At 42.6% G+C, this 27,454-nt stretch overlaps 1 protein-coding gene and 1 non-coding gene across 2 annotated transcripts in view; one reads left to right on the top strand and one right to left on the bottom strand.

Moving 5' to 3' along the window:
• Positions 1 to 27,454, top strand: part of CLASP1 (cytoplasmic linker associated protein 1) — a 270,724-nt gene that overhangs the window by 91,406 nt on the left and 151,864 nt on the right. Inside the window, exons 3-6 of the mRNA XM_049773166.1 lie at positions 8,327 to 8,405; positions 9,997 to 10,100; positions 10,916 to 11,007; positions 16,294 to 16,369. Of these exons, the coding sequence (XP_049629123.1) occupies positions 8,327 to 8,405; positions 9,997 to 10,100; positions 10,916 to 11,007; positions 16,294 to 16,369 (351 nt within the window). The remainder of the gene's footprint in view (positions 1 to 8,326; positions 8,406 to 9,996; positions 10,101 to 10,915; positions 11,008 to 16,293; positions 16,370 to 27,454) is intronic.
• LOC126010249 (U4atac minor spliceosomal RNA) lies at positions 7,654 to 7,779 on the bottom strand. Its single transcript, XR_007496351.1, has one exon. It is a non-coding gene; the product is annotated as a U4atac minor spliceosomal RNA (small nuclear RNA).

Here is a 27,454-nt window from a genome sequence, read left to right as displayed (position 1 = left end):
AAGGCCAGCCACGGGCCACAAAATGTGTACAGAGGGCTGCAAACGGCCCACGGGCTGCGAGTTTGAGACCCCTGATCTACGCTGTATCTTGTAGCTTTAGTCATTCTTTATTTAGTATGGCTCTGCCCAGTTTTGTTTCTTCATGTACAAGTTGATGGCTATTTGGGTCATTTCCACTGTTTAGCTGTTAGGAGCAACACATTTTTTTTTTGGTTGAAAAATGGGCAGCCACTTTACTGTGACTCCCAACAATTGGCTATAGGTAGCTGAAAGAGATTAGGTAGTTTGGTTGGTGAGCATGTTATAGAGAAATTTGGAAGTGAATGTGACAAACCTTGGTCTCTGCTTAATCCCTGTATAGATAGGGGCCACTCCCTGTGATGTTCGTATGTGCATAGTGTTTGGGCCCTGAGCTGCTGAGACTGGAGCAGGGGCATGTGGGGCTTGAGCCTCAACCATGATAGGCATTTTGTTCTACCACTTGTGCCATCTCCCCAACGCTATCAGATATTTGCATGCTAAAAGTTGCAGGTTGAAGAGTATTAGGTTGATTCAATCTCCAGTTGTGTGTGATTTGGGTTCCTCAATGCTAGAAAACTGTTCTATAGTTGCCAGGGTTGAAAATCTAGGGATTCAGTCAGTCGTGGTGTTACATTATCACAACTTTGGGAGATGTCCAGGATTCTTTGGGTTTCCTGTCCCACATAAAGACTGTCTCCTTTCTGTCAGCTTCAGTTTATACTGCTGGTCTAGAGTTCTGTCCAACCTGGTCATTTTATCTGCCTTACATCTGAAGTAGCAGTGAAGAAAATAAGATCTTTTTCCTACTCACATCAAGTACATTATAGTTGCTCAACAGCTGTGTTTGGCACGTAGCAACAGTGCTAAGTACAGAACATTTCTGCGATTGCCAAGCATTGTATGAGACAGTCTAGATGTTTATATGAAGGCTACTGACTCGTCTTTCAGAGTACATACATGTTCAAGCATGTGTGTTTGACAGCCAAACGGTACCTGCTGGAATATGGGACCATGTGCTGCCAGGGATGGAAGCAGTGTCCACATGCAAAGAATGTGCTCCAGCACTTTGCATTATCTTCCTGGCTCCTCGGTGTATTTATACTTCATCTCCTAAACTTACTTTGTGATGTGGCTCAGGTGTAAAATAAAATAGTTTGATGGTGCAGGGAGCCTAAGATCCCTTTTAATGGGAAAGTCCTTGTGGTTACACAAGAGGTAACAAACTCTTACTGCGCTAATCCCATTAGTTTAGTATCAGTAACTTATATAACATATTTGTGACTTATGAACTGTCTGAAGAGAGGTTTAGACAGACTCAAGGCACTAGTGTTGGGCTGAGTGTCACAAGGCTTTTTGGTGACTGATTGGAAGGACAAGTTGGGGTAATTCTCCCTTCCCTTGTGTGACTACACAAAGCTTCTGCCTTGTTCACACTATTTTTGTGTTGTGTTCCTGTTCTTGAAATTGAGTGCAGTGTAGAGTGATAATTTCCACTTATAGAATAAGGTCATAGTGTAAGCACTTACAATTTTATTTTAAATTTTTTAAACAACTGACATTGTTTAGATGTCAGCAGCTTGTTGCCTCCTCTCCCTGCCTCCCTGTAAACGAGAAATAGTGAAGTAGATAGTGTTTATTCTTGGCTTTCACATAATTTGTTCTAAGAAAATAGCACATTATGGATGTGGAGACCTACCACAGTATTGTTGGAAATAATGAAAAATTCCTGACCAAACCTGAATAGCATTAGGGATTTAGAGGATTGGTTCCATAATTATGGTATTTATATACAACTGCATCATACAATACTGAATGAGGGGAACTAGATCTAGAGTTATGATTTGAAAAGATTTTAGAGTATTGAATGAAAAATCCATAAATTGTGTATGTATGTATGTTTGTATCTATATAAGAAATAGAGCATTGTCTGGAACATATAGATTTAAAAAATTAGTAGTTATGAAGATTTGTTTGGGGGGTTTGGTTATTGTTTTGTTTTGTTTTGGGCCACATCCAGTGATGCTTAGGGATTACTCCTGGCTATGTGCTCAAAAATTGCTCCTGTGATTTCTGAGCATAGAGCCAGGAGTTAACCCCTGAGCACTGCCGGGTGTGACCCCCCAAAAAAATTGCTCCTGGCTTGGGGGACCATATGGGATGCTGGGAGATTGAACTTCGGTTCGTTCTAGATTAGCTTGTGCAAGGCAGATGCCCTACTGCTTGTGCCACCACTCTGGCCCCTAATTTGGGTTTTTAACCACAGATAGTGATGCTGCGAGGCTATTTCTGGCTCTTTGCTCAGGAGTGACCCTTGGCAATGCTAAGGGGACCATACAAGGTGCTGGGGATCCCAACCTGAGTTGAGTGCATGGGGACAAGTGCCTTCAAAACCTTTATCTTTTTGTTTGGTCTGAGCCTACTTATATAATTAAGTTCTTGTATTTATACACATGTAGGTGTGCATGTATGTATATATATGCCAAGATGGCTTTGAAGGTTACAAATTATCCCTTGAGGGCATTATCTTTGGGTGATAACTTAGGCACCCTTATTTTCTTTGGATTTTTGCCTGTGTTCCCTATTAGGTAGCCATGGCCCCATACCCTTTTGCGTTTAACATCTGGCAAGGGTCAGGGTCTACCCCTGGAGGAGTTAGTGAACCATGTGGGATGCCAGGGATTGAACCCAGATTGGCCTTGTGCAAGGCAAGCACCCTAGACCCCTGTGCCTATCATTCTGATCCCTTTGTGTTTATTTTAAAATACTATTCATAAAGGAACTAGGCATTTATTAAGTGGCTCACCTGACTCACTGCTGGCATTGAATTTGCTTTCAATATGATTATTCGATTATGTGACTTTAGTTTACATACTTTTGGTTAGCCTCTTATCTTTATGTTCTTTTGAAAAATAAAGATACTGGGGCCGGCTAGGTGGTGCTAAGAGGTAAGATGTCTGCCTTGCAAGCACTAGCCAAGGACGGACCGCAGATCGATCCCCCAGCGTCCCTTATGGTCCCCTAAGCCAGGAGCAATTTCTGAGCGCTTATATTCAGCATCGATAATGTGAAATGAGATGGAACAGAATCTCAAAAACTCAAAAAATGAAGTACAGGGGCCAGAGAGATAGCACAGCAGTAAGGCGCTTGCTTTGGATGCAAAAGGATGATGGTTCGAATCCTGGCATCCCTTATGGTCCCTCGTGCCTGCCAGGGGCGATTTCTGAGTGCAGAGCCGGGTGTGATCCAAAAAACCAAACCAAACCAAAACAAACAAAAAAGGAATAATGAAGTACAGTATGAAAGCAAAAGACTGTTTTAATCAAGCCAGTCCAGTCTTTAGAACCCTCGTCAGCCATGACCTACCTATTCTTTCTGCTCGACTTTTCACTTCTGGGTAATTTTGGGGGAGAAGGATCTTGTGGTTCATTTTTTGAGCAGAGATACAGCTGTCAGGCTCTGGGAAGAGAACTGAGGGTTTAGGTGGCTCTGTTTGGAACTTTCACAAGTAAGAAACCATAGCTTTTTTTTTTTTTTTTCCCTTTGGGGGACCATACCAGGCAATGCTAAGGGGTTACTCCTGACTCTGAGCTCAGGGGTCACTCCTGGCAGTGCTTGGGGACCATATGGGATGGGATGCCAGAGATTGAACCAGGACAACTGTGTCCAGGGCAAATGCCCCACCTGCTGCACTATCACTACAGCCCTGAAACCAGAACTTCTTGTCATAAACTTGAAAGGTGGAGTAATCCTAAGCCCATTCCTATTGTTTTGGTTTCTGACTTTTTTTTTCTTAAAAAATTTAGGATTAAGGAATGATTCCTGAGCACAAGTCAGGAGTAAGCTCTGAGCATTGCCAGTTATGGCCCCAAACAAACAAACACATTTTTATTATTTGTTTATTTATTTATTATTCATTCATTCATTCATTCACTGGGTCATACCCGGCAGCGCTCAGGGGTTACTCCTGACTCAGAAATTGCTCCTGGCAGGCACAGGGGACCATATGGGATGCTGGGATTCGAACCACCATCCACCCTGGATTGTTTGCATGCAAGGCAAATACCCTTTCGATGTGCTATTTCTCCGGCCCCAACAAAAACGTTTTAAAAAAAGGGGCCTGAAAGGTGGCACTAGAAGTAAGGTGTCTGTCTTGCAAGCACTAGCATAGGACGGATCGCAGTTCGATCCCCCCAAACCAGGAGCGATTTCTGAGCACATAGCCGGGAATAACCCCTGAGCGTCAAATGGTTGTGGCTCAAAAAACAAAAAACGAAAACAAAACAAAACAAAAAAGCTATGAAAAAATTATCTCCTGATTTTTATGGTAATGACTTTCTTGATTTTTCTTTTAAATTGCCTTGCAAGCAGCCAATCCAGGACCAAAAGTGGTTGGTTCGAATCCCGGTGTCCCATATGGTCCCCCATGCCTGCCAGGAGCTATTTCTGAGCAGACAGCCAGGAGTAACCCCTGAGCACCGCCGGGTGTGGCCCCAAAACAAAACAAAACAAAAACAACAACAAAAAAAGTCAACATCTAAATAGGCACCTTAAAATTTCAGTTTATGTTTGCTTGTTTTGCAGCCTCAGACAAAGATATATTTGCTCTGTCTTACCTTTTGTTATAAGATTTCATAGTGTGGAAAGTTAGAATTTTATAATGAACTCTGTTCTCTAGATTTTCTACTTTAACCTTGAGTGTAGATTTGATTTCCTTGCTTGAGCTGTTTATTGTCTTTCTTCATGTGTAAACCAGAATTTATGCAGTCTTCATTAGATGGTGTAGGGATTCCTCGATTGAGGTTATTTTTACCTGTTGCCACATTTTTGTTGGGTGTTATTTCAGCAGTGACTGGCGGCATGTTGTACCTTCCAGTTTGGAAGGTAATGTCAAGATATTTTTTAAAGTGTTGATTGTGCCACTTTCCTTTCTAACCAGAGTGTCTGAGAATTATCAACCCTTCTTGGTCTTGTCAACATATTTAATTTGGTGGGTTTATAGTAACATCTTACTATGTTTTATAATTTGTGTTTCTGATGATTGGTGTGTGAAGGGTTAACATGTTTCACGTGCCTCTGTTGGCTTTTGTGAAGTGCCTATTAAGTATTTTGCCATTGATTCTATAAATGGTCTTGAATAAAGTTACATATTTAAAGACCTTCTTCCAAAGAATGCTCCTACTCTCACTACTCTGTAGAGCCAAGGACCCCAATATTCATGTTCCTTCTGTCGATGTAGTTGTCTTTTCCTTGAATGGCACATTGCCTTTATTTTTGCCATTTGAAAATAAAACCTTGAATTTCAGTGAAAATAAATTTCATCATTTTGTTTTACCAAGAATTTCTTGCTATTTGCCTTCCCACATATATTTGTGGGAATCAACTCGTGAGTGCCTAAAATACAGTTGGAAACTTGAGTGAAAATTTATTGATTATGTTGATCAGTTTGGAAGAAGTTAAAAGTTTGCAACACTGGGAATTCTAATATGTAGTTTTTCTTTCTTTTTTTTTTTTCCACCTTTTGGACCAGTTTATTTGAAAATCTATACATTGCTCACCCTTTATCAACTGTCAGCCATAAGCCAGGCAGTCTGCAAAGTCACATGTCTCTGTGACTTTACCTCTTTTTATTTTTTGTTTTTAATGTTTTTTATTTTTAATTATGAGAACAATGATGCAAAGAGGAGAAGGTAAAGTTACAGTGGAAGGACAATCGCCCATAAACAGAGTTCTCAAAAGAAATCCCCTAGCTGACGCCTAAATATTGAACTTACAGTCAAAGAACATTAAGAAAAATAAGGCAGAACCCATGTACAATTACTTTGTCTACAAGTCCCCCGATTGTAGTACATTATAATATTTTTTAGCAGTACACAAAGCAATCTAAAGCCATGAGATTTATGTGACTCCTTAAACATTGAAGGCATAGTTTTTTTTTATATTTTCATGCATATGCATTTTAGTTTAAGTTAACATCAAAAGTTTAAGGTTTTTTTTTGTTTTTTTTTTTTTTAAGGGTTAGAGTCAAAAGAGCACGGTGTTAGAGTGGCAAATATTGTTTGCATAGGTCCACCAAAATATGGGGGACATGAAAAGGAAAAGCCTTGGTCTAAATACAAGGAGACCCTACCCCTGAAGTTTCCTGGCATAAGACCAATTCTAGGCTCCAGGCAAACCAGTTTATTCAATCCAAGTCATTGTCTGTAGTGCCAATACAGTTTTATTTTTCATGCAGTCTCTATTGTTGGCATCAGGTTTCTGTATTAAAGATCCTGGAATCTGCACATCCTACATTGAAGTCAGGCTGGTGTGGAATATCCTCTAGCTTCACCTCACAATTAAGGGACAATACAGAATGCCCTGTCCTGTAAGCAGGTCATTGTTATTGTTAAGTCTTCTCAGTGTTAAGGGAAGTCTCTTTTAAGTAGGTTGATGTCAGAGCATTTATTTTGGTCTCTAAAAAAATTATTCCAATGTTCTGGACGATCCTGATTTCTTTTGCCTAGATCTATTCCTACTTGTTTATGCTAATGTAATAAAAAGGAAAATTGAAAAATTTATTTACTTTTTTGCTTGTTTGTATGGTTATTTAATTTAATGTTTATTGGCTTTGAATCTCTCCTGCTCGCTCTTTGGCTCTCCTGTATTTTATTTGCCCTGGTATAGATGTCTTTCTGATACGATTTTTTTCAGTCACTTTGCTATTTTCTTTTTTTTTTTCTCCCCATCCCTACCTTGCTATTTTCTTTTTCACCTGGCATCCTTCGTCTCCTCTAGTATCACATCAAACTACATTTAATTGTTACGTTTCCCTTAGATCCTCTTGTAATCAGTCACTTGCTGTGAGTTTGACTTTTTTTGATGACTGGCCGTTTTGATGGATGCTGGATTCTGTGGACTATGGGAATTTTATGGGTTTTGGTGTCTGGTTAATCTGAGGATGATTACAGATGTTAGGGAAGGAAACATTTTATGAATTAGTTTGTAGGGGGCCTTAGTCGGCGGTATTCACTCCTTGTATGCTTGGTGGGGGGAGGTAGGGGGGACGGAACCATACACCGCGGTCAGTGCAAAGTAAGCACCTGTAGTGTAATCTTCATGGACTTCCACTTCGCATCTCATGATAACAATTATTAAGAACTAACAGCAGAGATCAAAAAAGGCGCTCGGAGTGCCGCTAATTTGTTCCAGTAAAGCAGTGGTTCTCAAATAGTGGGGCGCGCGGCTCCATAAAGGGGGGCTTGTTTGACCTTGGCAAACACTGTAAGCCCCGTGTTTATTATGTCTCTGGAACTGAGAGTTGCTGTGTCCTGTTTCTAACCCCGTTTCGAAAAGCTAGGCATTGCAAAACGTGCTCATTGTAGCATCCAGACATCACCTCTGATTTAAAAAAAAATCAGCTCAAATTACTTCATATATTTTCGTTTTTCATAAAGATACTATTTACAGTCGCGCGGGGTATTTTCTTCCTAGGGGGATCATGTCAGAAAATAATTGAAAAAACATAGCAGTAAGAAAACGAATCAAAGAACTCAGCGCCATCTAGCGGCAGAAATAGGCAGACAGACAACACACATCCTGTTCGAGATCTACTTTTAGTTTACACGTTGTGGAAAAGAGGGGGGTTCATGATACTTTTCCAAAAATTGCACCAAGATAAAGCAGAGCTCTAGCTGATGCGAATGTGTTGTTCAGGCGTTAGCAGTACTGTCCTCACTAGACGTTCATTGGACAGTAGCGCAACCCCAAGAGAAGGATGGTTGCAGGCGTGCGGGCGCTCTCTGCATGCAGGGAGGGCCAATACCAGGTACGGTTGCGGCGACTAATTCGCGAGGCCGGTCCCGGCCGCCCGGATCTACACTATGCGCCTGTTCAGACCTCCGCACCCGAAACCCACCCAGCAACTCCTTGTTTTCGGATCTTTTGAAGGTGGCCACGAAGTCGCACGATTTTACCCAGAAGGCCAAGCGAGTAATTTGCATGAGGCCGCCCCTGGGGCGGGGCCTGTGTGTCTGGGCGGGGCCTGGCTCGCGAAGTGTCTCCATCCTAGCAGATTTTTTTTTAGATCGATGCTCACTACCGACTCCTTTCTGCTAAAACCTTATAATCGCAAGCAGCTGTGTTTTTTTTTTTTTTTTTTTAAACGCATAACTGCTCGCACAGAGCCGCCCTTCATCATCACAGCCGGCCTGCGTCTTCTGATCTGAGTTCCGGATTGCTCTGAGCATTAATAATGTGGGGGGATCTCAAGAATTGGTGGGTGAGAACGTGATGGCTAATCCGTCCCTGGTGTTTTTTCCGGTTGCAGGTGGTTCTTCTGGGAATGGACATCCTGTCTGCACTGGTCACCCGGTTGCAGGATCGGTTCAAGGCGCAGATTGGCACAGGTAAAGCTGTGGGCAGGTGGAGTGGGAGGGCCCCCTTTTTTCCACCAGTATTCCCAAATCTTCTACCTCCCAGCTAGTTAGTTCCCTCGAGCCCTCTTTTCAGCTTTCCAGGTACTCCCTGACCCCGACCTCTTTCTTCAGTCTCCCCTGCTGGAACTGCACCCCTGCCTCCCTCTCCTACTGGGGACCTGCAGATCTTTGGACCCCCGCAGTTTCTTGCATTCTCACCCACCCTTCCATCCCCTTCTCTGAAACTCTTCAGTAAGGAATGTTACTGTTAGTTCTGCAAAAAAAAAAGTTCAACTTCTAATCCTTCCCTTCTTCCTTCCTTGCTTCGCTCCTCTTTTCCTTCATCATAAGATCCTCAGGAGGCCTGAGGTCTCATAATTCTGATGGACATGGTGCAGTTTAGGCCCTGCCATAGCAGCGATCACAAGGCTCACACCTCCTGCCTTGCTAGGAAACTGCAGGGATGCACCTGAAGCTGCGTGCTGCAGGGAGATTTACCCAGTCTGCATGCTGAATGTAAGGCCAGTGCCTTCACCTTGGTGTTATCTCATTGGCCTCCTAATTATTTTTCTTATAAAGTTAATACTTGTTCCTGACTCCTTTCTTTTGAGAGACATTTTCTTTGAGCATTCTTGCATATCTGATGCTTCTGTATTTCCCCCCAGATGATTTTTGTTGACGTTTTTGTACTCTGATTTATAAATGATTTTGTAATGAAAAAAGCGCTCCCTTTGTTTTTTTTTTTTTTTTTTTTTAAAGGGAAAACCATGTCAGCAGAAGGAACTAAAAACTACCGATTTTTAGTAAATTTAGATGCCTCTAAATCTGTAGCTCTGGCATAATGGCACTAAGCATTAAGTGGTTCTATCTGTGCATTTTCTTCTAATTTCTCCTTCCAAATCAGTATACATGTTTTCTTTTTTGTCAACCATCAAACTGATCGGTGTTTTGCTTTATGTAACAACACTCTGCTCATCTACAAATAAAAATTCACTTTTAGAAAATCAATATATTTATAGCATCCTATTTTCCTTTTAGCCAAATTGTTTCATGCTGTCTCTTGTAAAAGGATGTTTTATAGATGCTTGTGAGAGAAAGAGTAGCTTACTCTGGTAGCAATAGCTGCTGGCAGCATGGGAGCTTGGTGGAAGGATGGAGCTCTGGGCCCCCTTCTGAAATGCGTGCGTGTTATGTAAGGTTAAAGACATAGTGCAGCTGAGAGATTGGAGCTTTGTACCTGCCTCAGGCAGAGAGACTGGAGCTCTTCTTTCTGACCTTATTACCTTTTGAGATTATTCATTGGTATTTATTTTAGTGACATTTCCTGGCTTAAAATATATTGGCCCAGAAAGGTAGGATAAGACATATATGTGCCTGCCCATTGCAGTGGGTTTTGCAGATTCTTACAGCAGCTCCCTTGGATTGTAGCATAGAGAGTAGAATTCTAGAGACCAGTGGGTTTGGAGCGAAAAATTTCAATTTGTCTAGGATTCAGCAATTGAAGTATATCAGTAGTCAGTGATCTAGATTCCTCCCTCCCCCTGTAGGTTTTTATTTCATGGATTTGCATTTTGCTTTCTAGTGCTGCCAAGTTTAATAGACAGACTAGGAGATGCTAAAGACTCTGTGAGGGAGCAAGATCAAACTCTGCTGCTGAAGATCATGGATCAAGCTGCTAATCCCCAGGTAGGACCAACAAAGTGGCCAGCTGGTGTGTGTGTGCCTACATATCATCCAGTTGCCCACTCCAGAGGAAATAACTTGTCATAGCAACTGCCCACTCCTCCCCTCAGTACAGAGAATTTAAATATATAAGTAGCAGAGGATATTCTTTGAATTAACGGGTGGGCTGTATCTAGGTGGTGAGTGTTTGCTTTAATCCATCAGATTCTTAAATCACTCACACAGTTGACACACACTGTCGTGTGTCGTGTCCCCCTCCCCCCCACCCCCCCCATCTCCCAAAGGAAAGAGGCAGCTGTGACGGCTGGGAAGTCTGGAGGTCTGGGTGGAGCTCAGATCTCTGTGGGTAGTGAGCTGAGTAGAGGGGAGGGATGGATGGGGAGCACTGCATTGCCTTCTGGGCTCAGCTGTCTGTTCTCCTGGATGGGTGTGGGAAGTCCTCAGAACAACCCAGACGGGTCTTAGAAGATGAGCAGCTGTTACAGTGGAGGATAGAGACAGGTGTTAGGGCAGGGAAAGTAGTCTGAGGGCTTGATCTTGAAAACAGGCCCCCCACCCCCATTTTCATCATCCTTTTCCGCTTATGAAATGGGGACTATCATACCTCCCTATTGGAGATCTTGGGAGAATGAAAAGCAGTTAAAATGGACCTTAAACACTAGAGCATTTTTAGAATGTTCTTTGAAAAGCTGAGTGGGTTTGGGTTAGAGGTAAAGGCTAATCTGGTGCCTGCTGCTAGGCCCCTCTTCTTGGCTGCTGTGATGGGGAGGCTGCAGAGGCTCTGCCTTCCCCTTTTCATTTGTCTCTACCATCTGCAGTATGTGTGGGATCGAATGCTCGGAGGCTTTAAACACAAGAATTTCCGGACTCGGGAAGGCACGTGTCTCTGTCTTGTTGCCACACTCAACGCGTAAGTCTGGGTGGGGCCTTGGGTTTTTTTTTTTCCTCCCGGGAGACTTAACTTTTAATTCTTACTTTGAATTACAAACAGTTATTGGACATTGCAGAGAAATGTGCTGAGTAGTGCTTTGTGTCCCTTCCCTCCCCAGTGTTGCATTTGGCCTATTTATGTCAATATTAGAAAATCAAAATTGGTATACCCTCCTAAAGCTCACTCACATCCCAGTAGTTATTCTCTCACATATGTGTGCATGTGCCCATGTTAAGTTCTGTACAGTCCTGCAACCTGTAATAGAATGGGAATCATAATCTGTGCATCACTCTAGGTGCCATCATGATAGCTCTTATACTCAGATCTTAACCCCCAAGAGTCATTAATCAGCATCTCAACATCGTTTCAAGAATGTTGGGGCTTGGGCCAGAGTGATAGCACAGTGTAGGGCATTTGCCTTGCATGTGGCCAACCGGGCCGACCCAGTTTTGATTTCTGGCATCCCATATGGTCCCCTGAGCACCGCTGGGTGTGGCTCAATCCCTTTCCCACCCAGTGTTGGGGCTGGAGTGGTAGTACAGTGGGCAGGACTTTTGCTTTGCACACTTTGACCCGGTTTCAATCACGGCATCCCATATGGTTCAGAAGCCCAACCAGGAGGGATCCTTGAGCATAGCACCAGTAATAACCACTGAGTACTGCTGGGTATGGTACTTGCAGAAAAATAAACAAGAATGTTATATAAATGGAATAAGACAGAATGTAATCCTTTGAGATTTTATTTTATTTTTTCTTTTTGGTTTTGGGGTCATACTGGGCAGCTCAGGGGTTACTCCTAGCTCTATACTCAGAAATTGCTCATGGCAGGCTCTGGAGACCATATGGGATTCGAACCACTGTACTTCTGCATGCAAGGCAGATGCCCTACCTCTATGCTATCTCTCTGGCCCCGGAGATTATTTTTTCATTCAGCATAATTTTTTTGGTTCCAGGAATCAAATTCATGCAAAAGTGTCCACTCCGTTCTGTTGAACTCTCTTTCTGTCCCTAATTTTTTTTATGGGGGGGGGGGGTCACACCCAGCAGCGCTCAGGGGTTACTCCTGGTTCTACACTCAGAAATCGCTCCTGGCAGGCTTGGAGGACAATTGGGATGCCGGGATTAGAACCACCCTCCTTCTGCATGCAAGGCAAATGCCCTACCTCCATCTATCTCTCCAGCCCTCTGGCCCTAATTTAATTTGTTGTTTTGTTTGTGTCTGAGAGTGCTCAGAGGCTATGCTCAATCCAGTGTTTGGTGATGCTGAGGGCATATGGTGCCAGGAATAAAACCTGGGTTTCCTACAAGCAAAGAAAGTAGGACTCACAGTGTTGAACAACCTCTCTGCCACACCTGCCCCCTAATTTTTATTTAATAATATTTGGGCTTTAGGTCATGCCTTCACTGTGCTCAGTGACTATTCCTGCTCTGTGGTCAGGAGAAACCTCTAGAGGAGATGTTTGGGGAAACCATATGTGGTTCTGGGAATCAAACCAGTGATGACCACATGTGATGCTAGATGCTAGTGCCTTAGTTCCTGTAATGCCTCTTCAGATTCTCATTTTATTTTATTTATTTTTAGTTTTTGGGCCACACTCGATGTGCTCAGGGGTTACTCCTGGCTCAGCACTAAGAAGTTACTCCTGGAAAAGTTGGAGGTCATATGGGATGCTGGGAATTGAACCCGGGTTGGCTGCATTCAAGGCAAATGAGCTATTTGCTGTATTATCACTCCAGCCCCCATTTAATTTAATTTAATTTTTTTTGTTTTTTTTTGGGGGGCCATTCCCGGTGATGCTCAGGGGTTAGTTACTCAGGGCTATGTGCCCAGAAATTGCTCCTGGCTTGGGGGACCATATAGGACGTTGGGGGATTGAACCACGGTCTGTCCTAGGCTAGCGCAGTCAAGGCAGATGCCTTACCCATTGTGCCACCACTCCAACCCCAACCCCCCATTTTATTTTTATTTTATTATATATTTTTTGGGGGGTCACACCCAGCAGTACTCAGGGCTTATTCCTGGCTCAGTACTCAGAAATCACTCCTAGCAGGTATGGGGGACCAGATGGGATGCCACTGTCCTGGGTCAGCCACGTGCAAGGCAAACACCCTACTACTGTGCTATCTCTCTGGCCCCCAAGCCACATTTTATTTATTTTTAAAAAAACTGTAAGTTACTTTCTAGTTATGTTTTTACTATTATATTCCCACCAGCAATGTAAATATGATTTAGTTTTTCACATTTTTGTTAGCATTGACCTATTTTTCATTCTAGCCATTTTGATACATTTATAATAATATCTTTTTGTAATTTTAATTTGTATTTGTCTTATGAGTATTGTTGTTGAACACTTTTATGTTCAAATATGAGAGGCAGTACAAGAATTAGATAATAGGTGGGGCCAGAGAGATAGCATGGAGGTAAGGCATTTTTGCCTTTCATGCAGAAGGAGGGTGGTTCGAATCCCGGCATCCCATATGGTCCCCTGTGCCTGCCATATTTCTGGGGATAGGGTGTCGGAGTGGTGGTGCTAGTGGTAAGACATCTGTCCTGCAAGCACTAATCTAGGATGGACCTTGGTTAGATCCCCTGGTGTCCCACATGGTCCCCCAAGCGGGAGTGATCTAAGCACATAGCCAGGAATATCCCCTGAGCGTCACCAGGTGTGGCCTCAAAACCAAAAAGAAAAACAAACAAAAAATCATAAGTAGGGTTAGAGAGAAAGCTCTAACTAGAGCAATGGGCTGAGTGCCTACTCTACAACTGGGAGGTCTTGTTTTGATCCTTAGTACAATGTGACCCTCTGAGCAACACTGGGAGTGGCCCCCAGCATTATCAGGCTTTGTCTTCCCAAAAGCAAACAAATTACAGGTCACTTTTACTGATAATATATGAAATAGTATTATTTATACATATCTTCAGATGGTCACTTTTAACATGATTGTATTTTTCCTAGCAATTATTTTTTTAAACCAAATTAAAAATATGTTTTAGATGCTGGAGAGATAGCAAAGCAGGTAGGGCATTTGCCTTGTATGCGGCCAAACTGGGTTTGATCCCTGGCCTCCCATATGGTCCCCTAAGCCTGCCAGAATGATTTCTGAGCACAGAGCCAGGAGTAACCCCCAGAGAGCCACCGAGTGTGGCCCAAACCCTATCCCAATAATTTTTTAATCAATTTTTGTTGCAAAATTTCTTCTTTTGAAACTTCTAATAATTAAACAAACAAACTTGCGGCCGGAGAGATAGCATGGAGGTAGGATTTTTGCCTTGCATACAGAAGGACAGTGGTTCAAATCCCAGCATCCCATATGGTCCCCCGAGCCTGCCAGGAGGGATTTCTGAGCGTAGAGCCAGGAGTAACCCCTGAGCGCTGCTGGGTGTGACCCAAAAACAAAAAACAAACAAACAAAAAGAATAAAAAAAAAAACTTGCTGGAGAGATAGCACAGTGGTAGGGTGCTTGCTTTGCAAGCAGCCAACCAAGGACCAACAGTTATTCGAATCCAGGCATCTTATATGGTCTCCCTTGCCTGCCAGGAGCAATTTCTGAGCAGAGAGCCAGGAGTAACCCCTGAGCACAACTCATTGTGGCCCAAAACCAAACCAAAACAAACGAGAAAGAGCAAACCTATATGCTGGGGCCAGAGAGATAGCATCGAGGTAAGGTGTTTGCCTTGCCTGCAGAAGGATGATGATTTGAATCCTGGCATCCCATATGATCCCCCAAGCCTGCCAGGAGTGATTTCTGAGCATAGAGCCAGGAATAACCCCTGAGGCAGCTGGGTGTGACCCAAAAACCAAAAAAACAAACAGAACAACAACAACAACAACAATAAAAAACCTTGATGGGGCTGGAGTGATAGCACAGCAGAAAGGGTTTTTGCCGTGCACATGGCTGTCAGGTTTGATCCTTGGCATACCATATGATCCTCCAAGCACCACCAAAATGACCCCCTGAGCTCAGAGCCAGGAGTAACCCTTGCGCTGCCATGTATGACCTTAAAAACAAACAAATGAACAAAAACAACAAAACCCAACAAAACTGGTAGGTTTTTCTTTTTTCTTTTTTTTTTAGCCATACCCAGCAGAGCTCAGGGATTACTTCTTGCTCTGCATTCAGAAATCGCTCCTGGCAAGCTTGGGGACCATATAGAATGCTGGGGATCAAAACTGGGTCTGTCCCATGTTGGCCGCATGCAAGGCAATTGCCCTACCACTGTGTTATTGCTTCGGCCCTAAAACTGATGTTTTATTACTTTATTTTCTTTATTTTTAATTTTTAAAATTTTTAATTTTTATTAATTAACTGAAGCTTTTTTAAAAAATTTTATTTTTTTTATTTTTGGGTCACACCCAGTGGCGCTTAGGGGTTACTCCTGGCTCTGTGCTTAGAAATCACTCCTGGCAGGCTCGGGGGACCATATGGGATGCTGGGATTCGAACCACTATCTTTCTGAATGCAAGGCAAATGCCCTACCTCCATGCTATTTCTCCGATCCAAATTGAAGCTTTTACAAACCGTTTCTAGTCTTTAGTCACAGTGATTCCACTTCTCAAGGATTGTTCTAAGGAAATAATCAGTTTACCAATGAGAGTTGTATTCACAAAGTTTATTGTGACAGTTAGAGCAATTTTTGATGTTGAGAAGTTGAAAGTAATGAGGTGTTGTCCATAGGGCAATATAGAGTTGAAGTCCTTGGTGGCCATTTCTGCAGTCTTCATTTAGCAGTTACTGATATACCGCATTGTAGTTGAGAGATGTGGAGGTGGAGAATAAAATGCAAAAATTTTAGGGATTTGTCATTGAGTAGGATCTGGGTAGTTGGGCAGAGATGGGGGTGCTAAGGTGGTCGTGTTGAGGCAACCATATGTGAGGCATATGGGACTGTGGGGACGGCTGGACTTTGGCTTGGCTCAATTGGAGTGATCCTTGAGTCCCTGAGTGAAGACAGTGAGGAACACTCAAGATTTTGAACTCTGCAAAGAGACCCATGCTACTCCCAGACACTGTTCCTTCAGGTTCCTTTCCCTTGGCCAGGAGGGAGAGTGAACTTAGTGTGGGTGGAGATGCAGAGATTGTCCACTTTGGGAGTGTTTGGAACCAGACAGGAAGGAGAGAACCTTGGTGGGAGGTGGCCAGGGGACCCTATGGTGGAAAGGGAAGGGCAGGTTGTCATGCTTTGACTGGCAAGGAAGTGTCTTTCTTTCCCACCAGTAACTAAACAATCCATTTTTTTTCTTCTTCTTCTTCTTCTTCTTCAGTTCTGGAGCACATACTTTAACACTAAACAAGATTGTGCCACATATATGTAACTTACTTGGAGATCCCAATAGTCAGGTAAGTGTGTTTTGAGGTAGGAAAAAACAAATGTCTCAGATAATGGTGATGCATTTTGGTGCTTTGGGGATACCTGATAGGTGGGTTGAACTTTCAGTATCTGCTTGATCTAGAATTGATCATTGATTAAGATGCTGTAAACTAGCGTTTCTGCAGTGCCCTGGTATGTGTGCCAGTCATTCTGTGTCTCCTACAGAGGGTGAGCTTTCACAGTCATGTCACCCATGCTACTCCCAGACACTTTTCCTTCAGGCTCCTCTCCCTTGGCCAGGAGGGAGAGTGAACTTAGTGTGGGTGCAGATGCAGAGATTGTCCACTTTGGGAGTGGGGTTGCTTGGGAAGGGCCTGCAGACTTTTTTGAGGTGACTAGAATGTTCTTGTTACTCTCTTTGATCTCCCCACTGGCATCTAGTTCTAGAAACTTCTTGAACTTACACTTTAGAATAGAGTATGCCATTTAATGTATGGCTTACTTACGAAGCAAATTCCTCCCAACTGTCCCAGTCTTTCAGTGGAAGGAAGGGGCACTTGATCAACTGGGAACATCTACAAGTTTCAGGAGATTCTCAGGTTGGCTTCTGATTACCATTTCTCTTGCTTTTTTCCTTTCCCGTCATGACCAAAAAAATTTTTTTTTAATTTTCTAGCTCCTACACATTGAGGAAACACTTGCCTAAATAAAGGGGCCAAAAATGGGAACAAACTCACAAAAGAAATATATATATATATATATATATATATATATATATATATATATATATATATATGCTAATAGGCGTATTGGAAGTTTGGTTTATTGGGGTGAAGAAGCTCCCCGAGAGTTGGTCTTCCACAGCTCTGGTCTGAGAACCTCTTTTCTTCTTCTGTTCTCTCCTTCTCTCTTTTATCACTTGGCCCCTGCTTCAAACTGCCTTTTTCTCCCTGCCTCTTTGGTGCTGGTCTCCCACTTCCCTTCTCTTCTCTTCCTTTTTTCTTCCATCTCTCTCTCTCTCTCTCTCTCTCTCTCTCTCTCTCTCTCTCTCTCTCTCTCTCTCTCTCTCTCTCTCTCCCTCCCTCTCTCCCTCCCTCCCTCCCTCCCTCCCTCCCTCCCTCCCTCCCTCCCTCCCTCCCTCCCTCCCTCCCTCCCTTCCTTCCTTCCTTCCTTCCTTCCTTCCTTCCTTCCTTCCTTCCTTCCTTCCTTCCTTCCTTCCTTCCTTCCTTCCTTCCTTCCTTTCGCTGGCCCACAGTTATTTTATAGGTCTCCCTGACATGCTCCTGCCTTTTTTTTGTCCACTACTCTTTTTGGTTTTTGGGCCACACCCGGCGTTGCTCAGGGGTTACTCCTGGCTGTGTGCTCAGAAATAGCTCCTGGCAGGCATGGGGACCATATGGGACACCGGGATTTGAACCAGCCACCTTTGGACCTGGATTGGCTGCTTGCAAGGCAAACGCCGCTGTGCTAGCTCTCCGGGCCCTTGTCCACTACTCTTTTTTTTTTTTTTTTTTTGGATTTTGGTTTTTGGGCCATACCCGGCAGCGCTCAGGGGTTACTCCTGGCTGTCTGCTTAGAAATAGCTCCTGGCAGGCACGGGGGACCATATGGGACACCGGGATTCGAACCAACCACCTTTGGTCCTGGATCGGCTGCTTGCAAGGCAAACGCCGCTGTGCTAGCTCTCCGGGCCCAGTCCACTACTCTTAACCAGCCTTCATGGAATGTGTTTAACATGGGCAATACTGAATCATTTTTATGCTCAACATTAACTTAATTTGGTGGAGGGAGTGGATAGATAGTACAGAGTAAGATGCTTGCCTTGAATGGCCCACCCCATTTTGATCTTTGGCAACACATAGGGTCCCCTAATCTCCACCAGGAACAATCCCAGGAGTAAATCTTAAGCACAGCTGGATGTAGCCCAACCAACACTCCCCAATAACACTTAAAAAAAGAAAGAAGACTCTCCCACTCTTCACACTTCCTATTCTTTGGATCTGATTTCCATTTTGGTTTTTCTGTGAGAGAGAAATCTATTCTAGAGGTCACACGTCTAGGCTCTTGCTACTGGCTTTCTTCTGCAGAGCAGAAAGGTCAGCCTGTCTTACTGAAGTGACTTATTCCTAATTCCCAGGCTCATAGCCAGACAGGTGAAGTGAATATTCAAACTGGTCCTGCGAAGACACAGGTGCTTTGTGCTTTCTACAGTCTCTCACAGATTTATTTATAGCCAGAAGATTCCAAAGTAAGAACTTAATATTCACAACTGCCTTAGGAATGTGGCATGCACATTCAGCCCACAGCTCCCAGAACCCACCTGTTGGGAAGGAACGGCCTGGCTCTGATACTTTTTCACTTGCTCTTCCTGGGGCATATGTGTGTGCTTTGCACCTGCTTTGTTTTTTCCCTTGGTTTGAATTTTCTCAGCAGTCTTTAACATTAGTCCTTTAACTTTGACTATCAGGAGTCCAACCTACTGCTCTTGTATTGTTACAGGACTACCTACCAAGGGTGAAATAGGATAGCCCATAGCTGATTCAGTGACTTCCTTTGGTAGCTTATGGTTCAGGCCATTTAGGAGGGGGAAAGCTGGCTTGGCTTGGGGCTGGAGTATAGGGTAGGATATATGTCCTACAAACAGCCAACCCAGGATTGAGCTCATATGGTTCCCAGAACACTGCCAGGAGTAATTTCTGAGTGCAGAGCTAGGAGTCACTCCTGAGCACTGCCAAGAAAAAGCTGGCCTGGCCAGTACTGTGGTCAGCTCCCAGCTCTCTCTTCCACAGCCTGTGGACAACATTGATGGGACTTGCACTTAGTGCAGGTTGAACTCCTTGAAGAGAGGAATGGAATTATTTCAGTGTTGCTCTTCTGCTTTACTTGTACCATATTTTCCAGGGTCCTTAAGACGACTTTTGAAATGAAACAAAATCAGTTGAAAATCGGGGGTCATTTTATACACTGAATATATTCCGAAAAACGTTTCAATATGCCGCTAAACAAAAATTGTCTGAATATTGCCACAAAATGAATTTTCCAACTCGATCCTGCACCAATCACTGCAAGGCTGCTCGGACCGCCTCTGTAACTCGGCCAATCCAAGCAGGCTTTTTATGCATGCAAATTAGACACTGTTCTGTACTCGAATCTACACTGTAAAAAGCCTGCTCAGATTGGCTAGAGTCAGAGAGGAAGTCTAAAATTAGGGGTTGTCTTATATGCCCGCTCATCTTATGCACCGGAAAATACGGTATTTAGAGCAGGGCAGACCCCTCAGACTGGCTCACAGCTGTATAGAATATGCGGGTCTGAAGACTTTTGGCTCTGAGCAAACCAAAAACCCAAGTATGAATGAAGAGCACCCTGTAGCAAGGGGTTTTATTGTGAGGCCTCAGTGTGGCCCCAGAGACTAGGCACCTGTCATTTGTAAGTGTGGGATGAAGCCTGGCCTCTATAGCTTTCTTGTAGGCCAGACATAGGTAGCACAGTGGGCGGGTACATAGGTTTGACGCAGACCTGGTAGAGGAGTTTCCTGTAATTCTTGCTCTGTTTTCATCTTTTCCTTGTTCAAAGCTCAAAATTCTGTAGAAACGGGAACTTCTGTTCTCACAACGACATAATTGCAGCCCCGTGTGTCTGTCACCAGACCAGCTTGGAAATTAAGATAAAACAAAGCTAGTTTTGAATCATTTTTAAATAATATCTTCATCATTTATCATTGAATTTTCCTCTCCCATCCCATTATTTTGAGGCAAAATTTAGATTATTTGGAAACAAAGCTTAGGTATGATTTTATTTAATTCTTTTTAATTAATTAATTAATTAATTAATTAATTTGTTTTAACCATACCCGGTGACGCTCAGTGGTTACTCTTGGCTATGCACTCAGAAATCACTCCTGGCTTGGGACCATATGGGACACCTGGGGATCGAACTGCGGTCCATCCTAGGTTAGATGCTTGCAAGGCAAATGGCCTAGCACTTGTGCTACCGCTCCGCCCCCAGATTTAATTTAATTTTTTTTTTTTGGCCACACCTGGTGGTGCTAAGGGGTTACTCCTGGCTATCTGCTCAGAAATAGCTCCTGGCAGGCACGGGGGACCATATGGGATGCCGGGATTCGAACCAACCACCTTAGGTCCTGGATCGGCTGCTTGCAAGGCAAATGCCTTACTGCTGTGCTATCTCTTCGGCCCAGTTTATTTAATTCTTAAATGTTCTTTCTTTTTGATTTTTTTAAAAACTTTCTAAATGGGGCCGGAATAATAGCACAGCGGTAAGGCGTTTGCCTTGCACGTGACTGACCCAGGATAGACGTGGGTTCTATCACTGGCATCCCATATGGTCTCCCAAGCTTGCCAAGAGCGATTTCTGAGGACAGAGCCAGGAGTAACTCCTGAGTGCCACTGGGTGTAACCACCCCAAAACCAAATTGCAATGTATCTTCACTGTTAACTTTGCTGGGTATTTGTGAATCCAAGAACAGTCCCCAGAATGAGAAATTACTTCCCATCCCCTTGTCCTCTTTTGGGGGAAGACCTTGATAATATTTATCTACAGCAAATAATAATCCACACAGACACGAAGGATAGGGTTTAAAAGATCGGGCAAGGAGAGCTAGAGAATCCTCCTGCAGCCAGCAGCTTTCACAGAAGGACCCCTCTCCCCTCTCCATCAAGCTATTTATTGCCAACTCCACAGCGCCCCACCTGGAAGGGCTAGTTGGGGCAATAGTCACAGAACAATCCTAAGGAAACACTTTTATATACAACAATTCCAAGAATCATCTTATGGAAACTTTTTCATATGCTACAATTCCCCCTTTTTTGGTAAAGAAACAATAATAATGTACAGAAGTAAGTAATATTTTTATAATTGTAAAAAGAACTAAGCAATTGTAAAAGAGTGGCTGTTTGCATAAGTGCATCATGGGAAAAAGTATAGAAAAAAATTTTTTTAGCCTAACACAGGGTGTTCAAAACCAGAAACAGATGTAAAGGAATCAACTAATTGTAGCATATGAAAAAGTTTTCATAAGATGATTCTTGGAATTGTTGTATATAAAAGTGTTTCCTTAGGATTGTTCTGTGACTATTGCCCCAACTAGCCCTTTCAGGTGGGGCACTGTGGAGTTGGCAATAAATAGCTTGATGGAGAGGGGAGAGGGGTCCTTCTGTGAAAGCTGCTGGCTGCAGGAGGATTCTCTGGTTCTCCTTGCCTGATCTTTTAAACCCTATCCTTTGTGTTTGTATGGATTATTATTTGCTGCGGATAAATATTACCAAGGTTTTCCCCCGAAAGGGGACAAGGGGATGGGAAGTAATTTCTCATTCTGGGGACTGTTCTTGGATTCACAAATACCCAGCAAAGTTAACAGCGAAGATACATTGCAAATGGCACCTGAACAGGGGCACCTGGACCCTCAATAACTGTAAGTGAAACGCTTTATTGGAAATTGCCTCTGAAGATTCTTGGATGGCTTCTATGGTCAGCCATGTTAATTGTGCCACCTTGTTACAAATTCTTTGGTTCTGCGTTTGTCAAGTGGATATTTCCATACTATTTAAAACGAATAGGCTGAATGATAGAAAAATTCATTGCTTTTGAATGGTTGTGGTCTATAGTTCAAATGAAAATTGATACTCAAATATTTGCCTCGCCTGTTTTGGCTCCATTAGTCATAGTTTGTGGAATCTCTGTGGTTGCTAATATTGTTATGGTGTGCATAGGTATTGGCTGGTATTTAGAAAGAAAAAAGTGTGGAAAAAGTGAGGCTAAGACCAGCCTGAAAAATAAGAAGATCTATCCAATGAAACTCCAGGCCAAAGTGCAGGCTGATAAATCTAGCACCACCATCAAAAATATAGGCATTTTTCCAACAAAAAATCTACTCAGAAACATAATTTAAAAACTCAGAACCCAAATCAAAATATTAACACTAATAACCAACCCCCGGTGCTAAGTCCACAAGTGAGTCCGGATTCTGTACACAGAATGGAATCACATAATAGTGCCAGCTCAAATGACAAATCACAGGCTAGTGCTCCACATGTCAGGGCTCAGAGCCTGGTGCAAAGTACTTCTGCTAATCCGGCCTCAGTTCCTTTACAAACAGTATATAAACCAATTTATGAACCCCTTGAAATAGAAAACATGGAACGGTTTAAGAAAGCATGTAAGGAATTTGGGCCAACCTCTCCATACTGTCTGAAGACGCTAAAACTTTGGTGTCGGAAATCACTTTGGACGCTGCATGAATTTAAAAAAATAGCTGAAATATGCTTGCCATCTAAACAGCGAACCAAATGGAAGATGTTCTATTCGGAGGGTGTGAAATCCAAATTATATAGCCTGGATAAAACAAAAAAACGAGTTGCAGGGGTCAATCTCTCATATGAATTATTAATGGAAGAAAATCAATATGCAAATATTCAGGCACAAGCTGCTTTACCTAAGAAAATCTTAAACATAATTAAAGAAATTGCAGTATCTTCATGGGAAAAACTTGATATGAACAGCACAGGTGCAGGAACCTTTTTAAGAATTACCCAAGGTCCCCATGAGCCATATATCGAATTTGTAGCTAAACTCAAAGATGCTTTGAAAATACAAGTCAAAGATAAGCAGGTTAAAAAATATTTAGAAAAAAGTTTGGCTTATCATAATGCAAATTTAGCCTGCAAATTAATATTGGCCCCTTTGCAGGACAACGCTGACTTAAATGATTTTTTATATGCCTGTAGAAATGTTTATGATATGCCCCATTCTTCAGCAAACCTGGATCCGGTGCAAACCTTTGCAGTCACTAAAAAAACACTTTTATATACAACAATTCCAAGAATCATCTTATGAAAACTTTTTCATATGCTACACCAAATAAACAAAACCCTACTCTCCCCAAAAAAACCCAAGTACTCATTTTCTCTCTCTCAGAAATTTACTGCAAGGTATTCTGATTGTCTCTTCCCTGAGGAATCAGTGATCGTCTCATTAGCAAACATCAGTTCAGTGTTTCCTTTCTCCTGAATATCTCATCATTTTTAGAGATCCTGGTGTTTCTCTTTCTAAGAATGGGAAAATGTTTTCCAGAGTCTTTCCCATGGTTCTTCTTTGTATTTCACTTGAGAGGCCCAGTTGTTCTTGGTTTTTGGGCATACTCAGGAGTGCTCAGGGCTTACATCTGTCTATGCACTTAAAGATCACTCTTGGTGGGCTTTAGATCATGTGGGGTACTTGGGATTGAGCCCAGTCAGCCATGTGCCCAGCAGACACCCTACTTGCTGTAATATTATGTTTGTGTATAGTGTACAAAAAGATGGCAGCCTGAGACATCAGACACCAAAGGGAAGTACCTTTATAGGATGAGAGAAGCCCTGGTCTTTTTTTTCTTTATTTTAAATTTGTTTATTTTTTATTGGATGAATTAAAAAAAATTGTCCTCTTCTTCTGAAGCCCTTAATTTCATCTGTGTCTCGTCAGCTAGCCTAGGACCACCAGTTAGGGTTTTCTTCCTGGGCCTTCCCTACCAGTGTATTTTGCTTAGGAATTTGAAAAAATCATTAAAAAAATGTCTGAAACTTGGGGCCTGAAAGATAGCATGGAGGTAGGGCATTTGTCTTGCATGCAGAAGGACGGTGGTTTGAATCTGCATATCCTACATGGTTCCCTGAGCCTGCCAGGAGCGATTTCTGAGAGTAGAAGAGCCAGGAGCCCTGAGCACTGCCAGATGTAACCCAACCCCCCTCCCCCCAAAGTCTGAAACGTTCAGTGATCTTAGAGCTCTCTGTGATTAACCTTGGGCTGTGCTGTGTGCTTTGCTCAAAGGTAGAGGAGGGCTGGCCCTAACCAGAGGAGAGGATGGTGCACTGCAGGAAGGTGGCTTCACTGAGCTTTGTGGCTCTCCTGTGGAGAGGACTGTGGGGGTGGGTGTCTTCTATGTGGATTTCCAGCCATTGTACAGATGCTCCTATTCCCCCTATCCTTGGAAGGGAGTTCAGCCAACCCATGGCATAGTGGAAAGGAGAGCTTTACACACATAACCTGAAAGGGTATGTGTATGAATGTGTCCATGTGCCAGTATGTGTTTTTATTTCACATAAGATGACTTGAGAGACTAGATGTGTTACAACTTTGAAGTGGAGACTGTTTGCTAAGCTTCTACATTTCTTTTTTCCTCTGCCAGTTGTACTCTAGTCTCCTTTTTTTAGCCTCAGACATTCAATTTAGGAAAGAAGAGCAAATTATGACTAGGACTTTAAAGATTTTTGTACAAGGTCACATTGCTCCTAAGTGGTCAAGTCGACATTCAACTTCACCCTTTGGATTCTGTAGTTAGCAATTGCCCCATTAAATATCTTATACCCGATGACCCTGAATTTTCTAGGTATCAACTGAGAGCATGGTATTTCTAGGTATCAATTCCTTAATATGGGACTGGTTCAGACTGAGGATGTAGCTCCATTGTGGAGGGCTTGGGTTTGATCCTTGGCACCCCCTACCTTCCTTACCTAGAAGATACAGACATGATTAGTTTAGAGCAAATCCACCAGTAGAAAGTAAGCAGAGGAACTGGAGGGAGAGCACAGTGCTTACTTGCCTTGCATGCAGCTTATTCAAGCCCCAGTATCTTTTATGGTCCCCTGAACACAGCCAGGAGTGATTCCTGAGTGCAAACCAGGAGTAACCCCTGAGCACCACTGGCTGTGGGCCCTCCACCAAAAAACAAACAAGAAGCACCCCACACGTACACACACTAAAGAAGTAAGCAGTTGCTTCACTTATTACTGACTCTCAAGCAGTGGTCCTTAAACTATGGCCCGCGGGCCACATATTGTATTTGTATCTGTTTTGTTTCTTCATTGCAAAATAAGATATATGCAGTGTGCATAAGAATTTGTTCATAAGTTTTGTTTTTACTATAGTCAGACCCTCCAATGGTCTGAGGGACAGTGAACTAGCCCCTGTTTAAAAAATTTGAGGACCCCTGCATCTCAAGATTCTCTAGGAGGGCTGAGTGATAGTACAGTGGGTAGGATATTTGCCTTGCACACAACTTGTGTGCAATAACTTATGCCCAACTTGTGGGCATAAGGGACCTTTGGCATCCCTTATGGTTCTGTAAGCTTGCCAGGAGTGATTCCCGAATGCAGAGGCAGAAATTACCACTGTATACAGCGTGGTGTATCCCCAAACTGAAAAAAGAAAAGATAGTATAGGAGTGAGTGCCTTTGTAGCACAAACACATTTTACTATAAAAATGTTTCCTGACACGAGAAATTCTTTCCAAAATAAGCACAATGTGAGTGAACCAGCTTAGGTGCCATAAAATAATACCCTAGACTCATAGACTAGGTGGCTAGACTAGACTAGAGTGGAGATACTCTTAGTTTCAGGGACTGAAAGGTCAAGGTCACAGAGTCAACATGGGTGGACACTGGGATAGCTTCCTCCCCAGCCTGCAAGCAAGCACCACCTCACATTTACACAGAGGAGGGGAAAGGAGCACATCCTTTGGTGTCTTTTACTATAAAAATATTTTTTTATTTAATCTTTGGAGGCTGGGGATATAACTCAAGGGGTGGAGCACATGCCTCTCTCTGTTTGAGTCCCAGCATTGCATGTTCGTCACCACCTGCTGTTCCCAAGAGTGGCCTAAGTACTGTAGGATGTGTAAAGAGGAAAAAATAATATTTTCCTGTTTAGACCCTCACTGTTCTGGCCTAATCTAACTTAATTGCCTTAATCTTACAGGTCTTGTTTTTAAATATAGTCACACTGGGATTTAGGGGTTCAACATTAATTTTGGTGGATAGTTACCCAAAGTGTGAACTTTTGATAATTTGGCTTATGATTTGCCTTTTTTTACCCTGAAGGGGAAAAATGACCACTTCCCCCATGTCACACTGTGTTAATCAGGAACAGACTCTAGTATTTAGAACTGGACATGTTTATTTGTATTTCTCCTTCTTTCTCCTTTCTATTCTCTGTTACTTTGATTTCTCCTCTTTGGTTTCAAACTCAGACCTCAGCTTGCTTGAGACCAACTCTAAAGCCATATTGTTCTTTGCCTCAAGTTACTTTGGCCATTTCCACAGCTTTCTTTGAATTTCTAATACATCTTTCTTCTATCTCTTCGGCTGGCCTTGGGAATATATATTAAATACATTTTTCCCATATTTTTACTTGCAGATTTTTTAACTTGGAGGTAACAATAAAGAATATATAACCTCCCTCTGCCATAGTTCCAGCTTGCATCCTATGCCCCACCCTTAGTCCCCTGGTCTATTGGTATAACAGGCCCATTTTGTGTTTATTTCCTCAGAGTTGTTTTTGTCTTTTAATTCTCTTTGGAACTTCTGTATTTTGCTGTCTAGTTTGGTTTTGTGTTTGGCCAATTTTTTTTTGTTTGTTTTGAAGCTTACACTGTGCACTTCTGCTTTCATTACTATGTAGGCTGTACCTTGTCTGGAAACTCTCCAGTAAAATGCTAGCCTAAGCACATTCCCTCTTCCATAAATTTGTTATTCTCTCATGTGTTTACTCACCCCTTATATACAGTTAAATATTTCTATTCCTTTTTGTGGGGGAGAGGGACATACATACCTATTGGTACTCTGGTTGCTTTCAGCAATACTCAGTGAAACATGTAGTGCTAGGGATCAAACTGGGGGTGGCTGTTTGCAAAGCAAGCACCTTGCCCTTGTACTGTCCTTTTTATGCAATGTTTATATTCTTATGTAAATAACATTTATCATGCTCTTTCTCTGCCTTGTATTTATGAATATTTCTGACTAGGATTTATGGAGTTTTCTACTTTTTTATTTTCAGACTGGGCATTTTGAATATAGGCTTATCCATCTATCATCTATCTATCTATCTATCTATCTATCTATCTATCTATCTATCTATCTATCTATCTATCTATCTATCTATCTATCTATCATCTACCATCTACCTACCTACCTACCTACCTACCTATCTGTCTATCATCTGTCTGTCTGTCTGTCTGTCTGTCTGTCTGTCTGTCTGTCTGTCTGTCTGTCTGTCTGTCTATCTATCTATCTATCTATCTATCTATCTATCTATCTATCTATCTATCTATCTATCTATCT

This window comes from Suncus etruscus, chromosome 5 (assembly GCF_024139225.1).
Source record: "Suncus etruscus isolate mSunEtr1 chromosome 5, mSunEtr1.pri.cur, whole genome shotgun sequence".
NCBI classification, from domain to species: domain Eukaryota; kingdom Metazoa; phylum Chordata; class Mammalia; order Eulipotyphla; family Soricidae; genus Suncus; species Suncus etruscus.
This window is presented reverse-complemented; position numbering and strand designations above follow the sequence as displayed.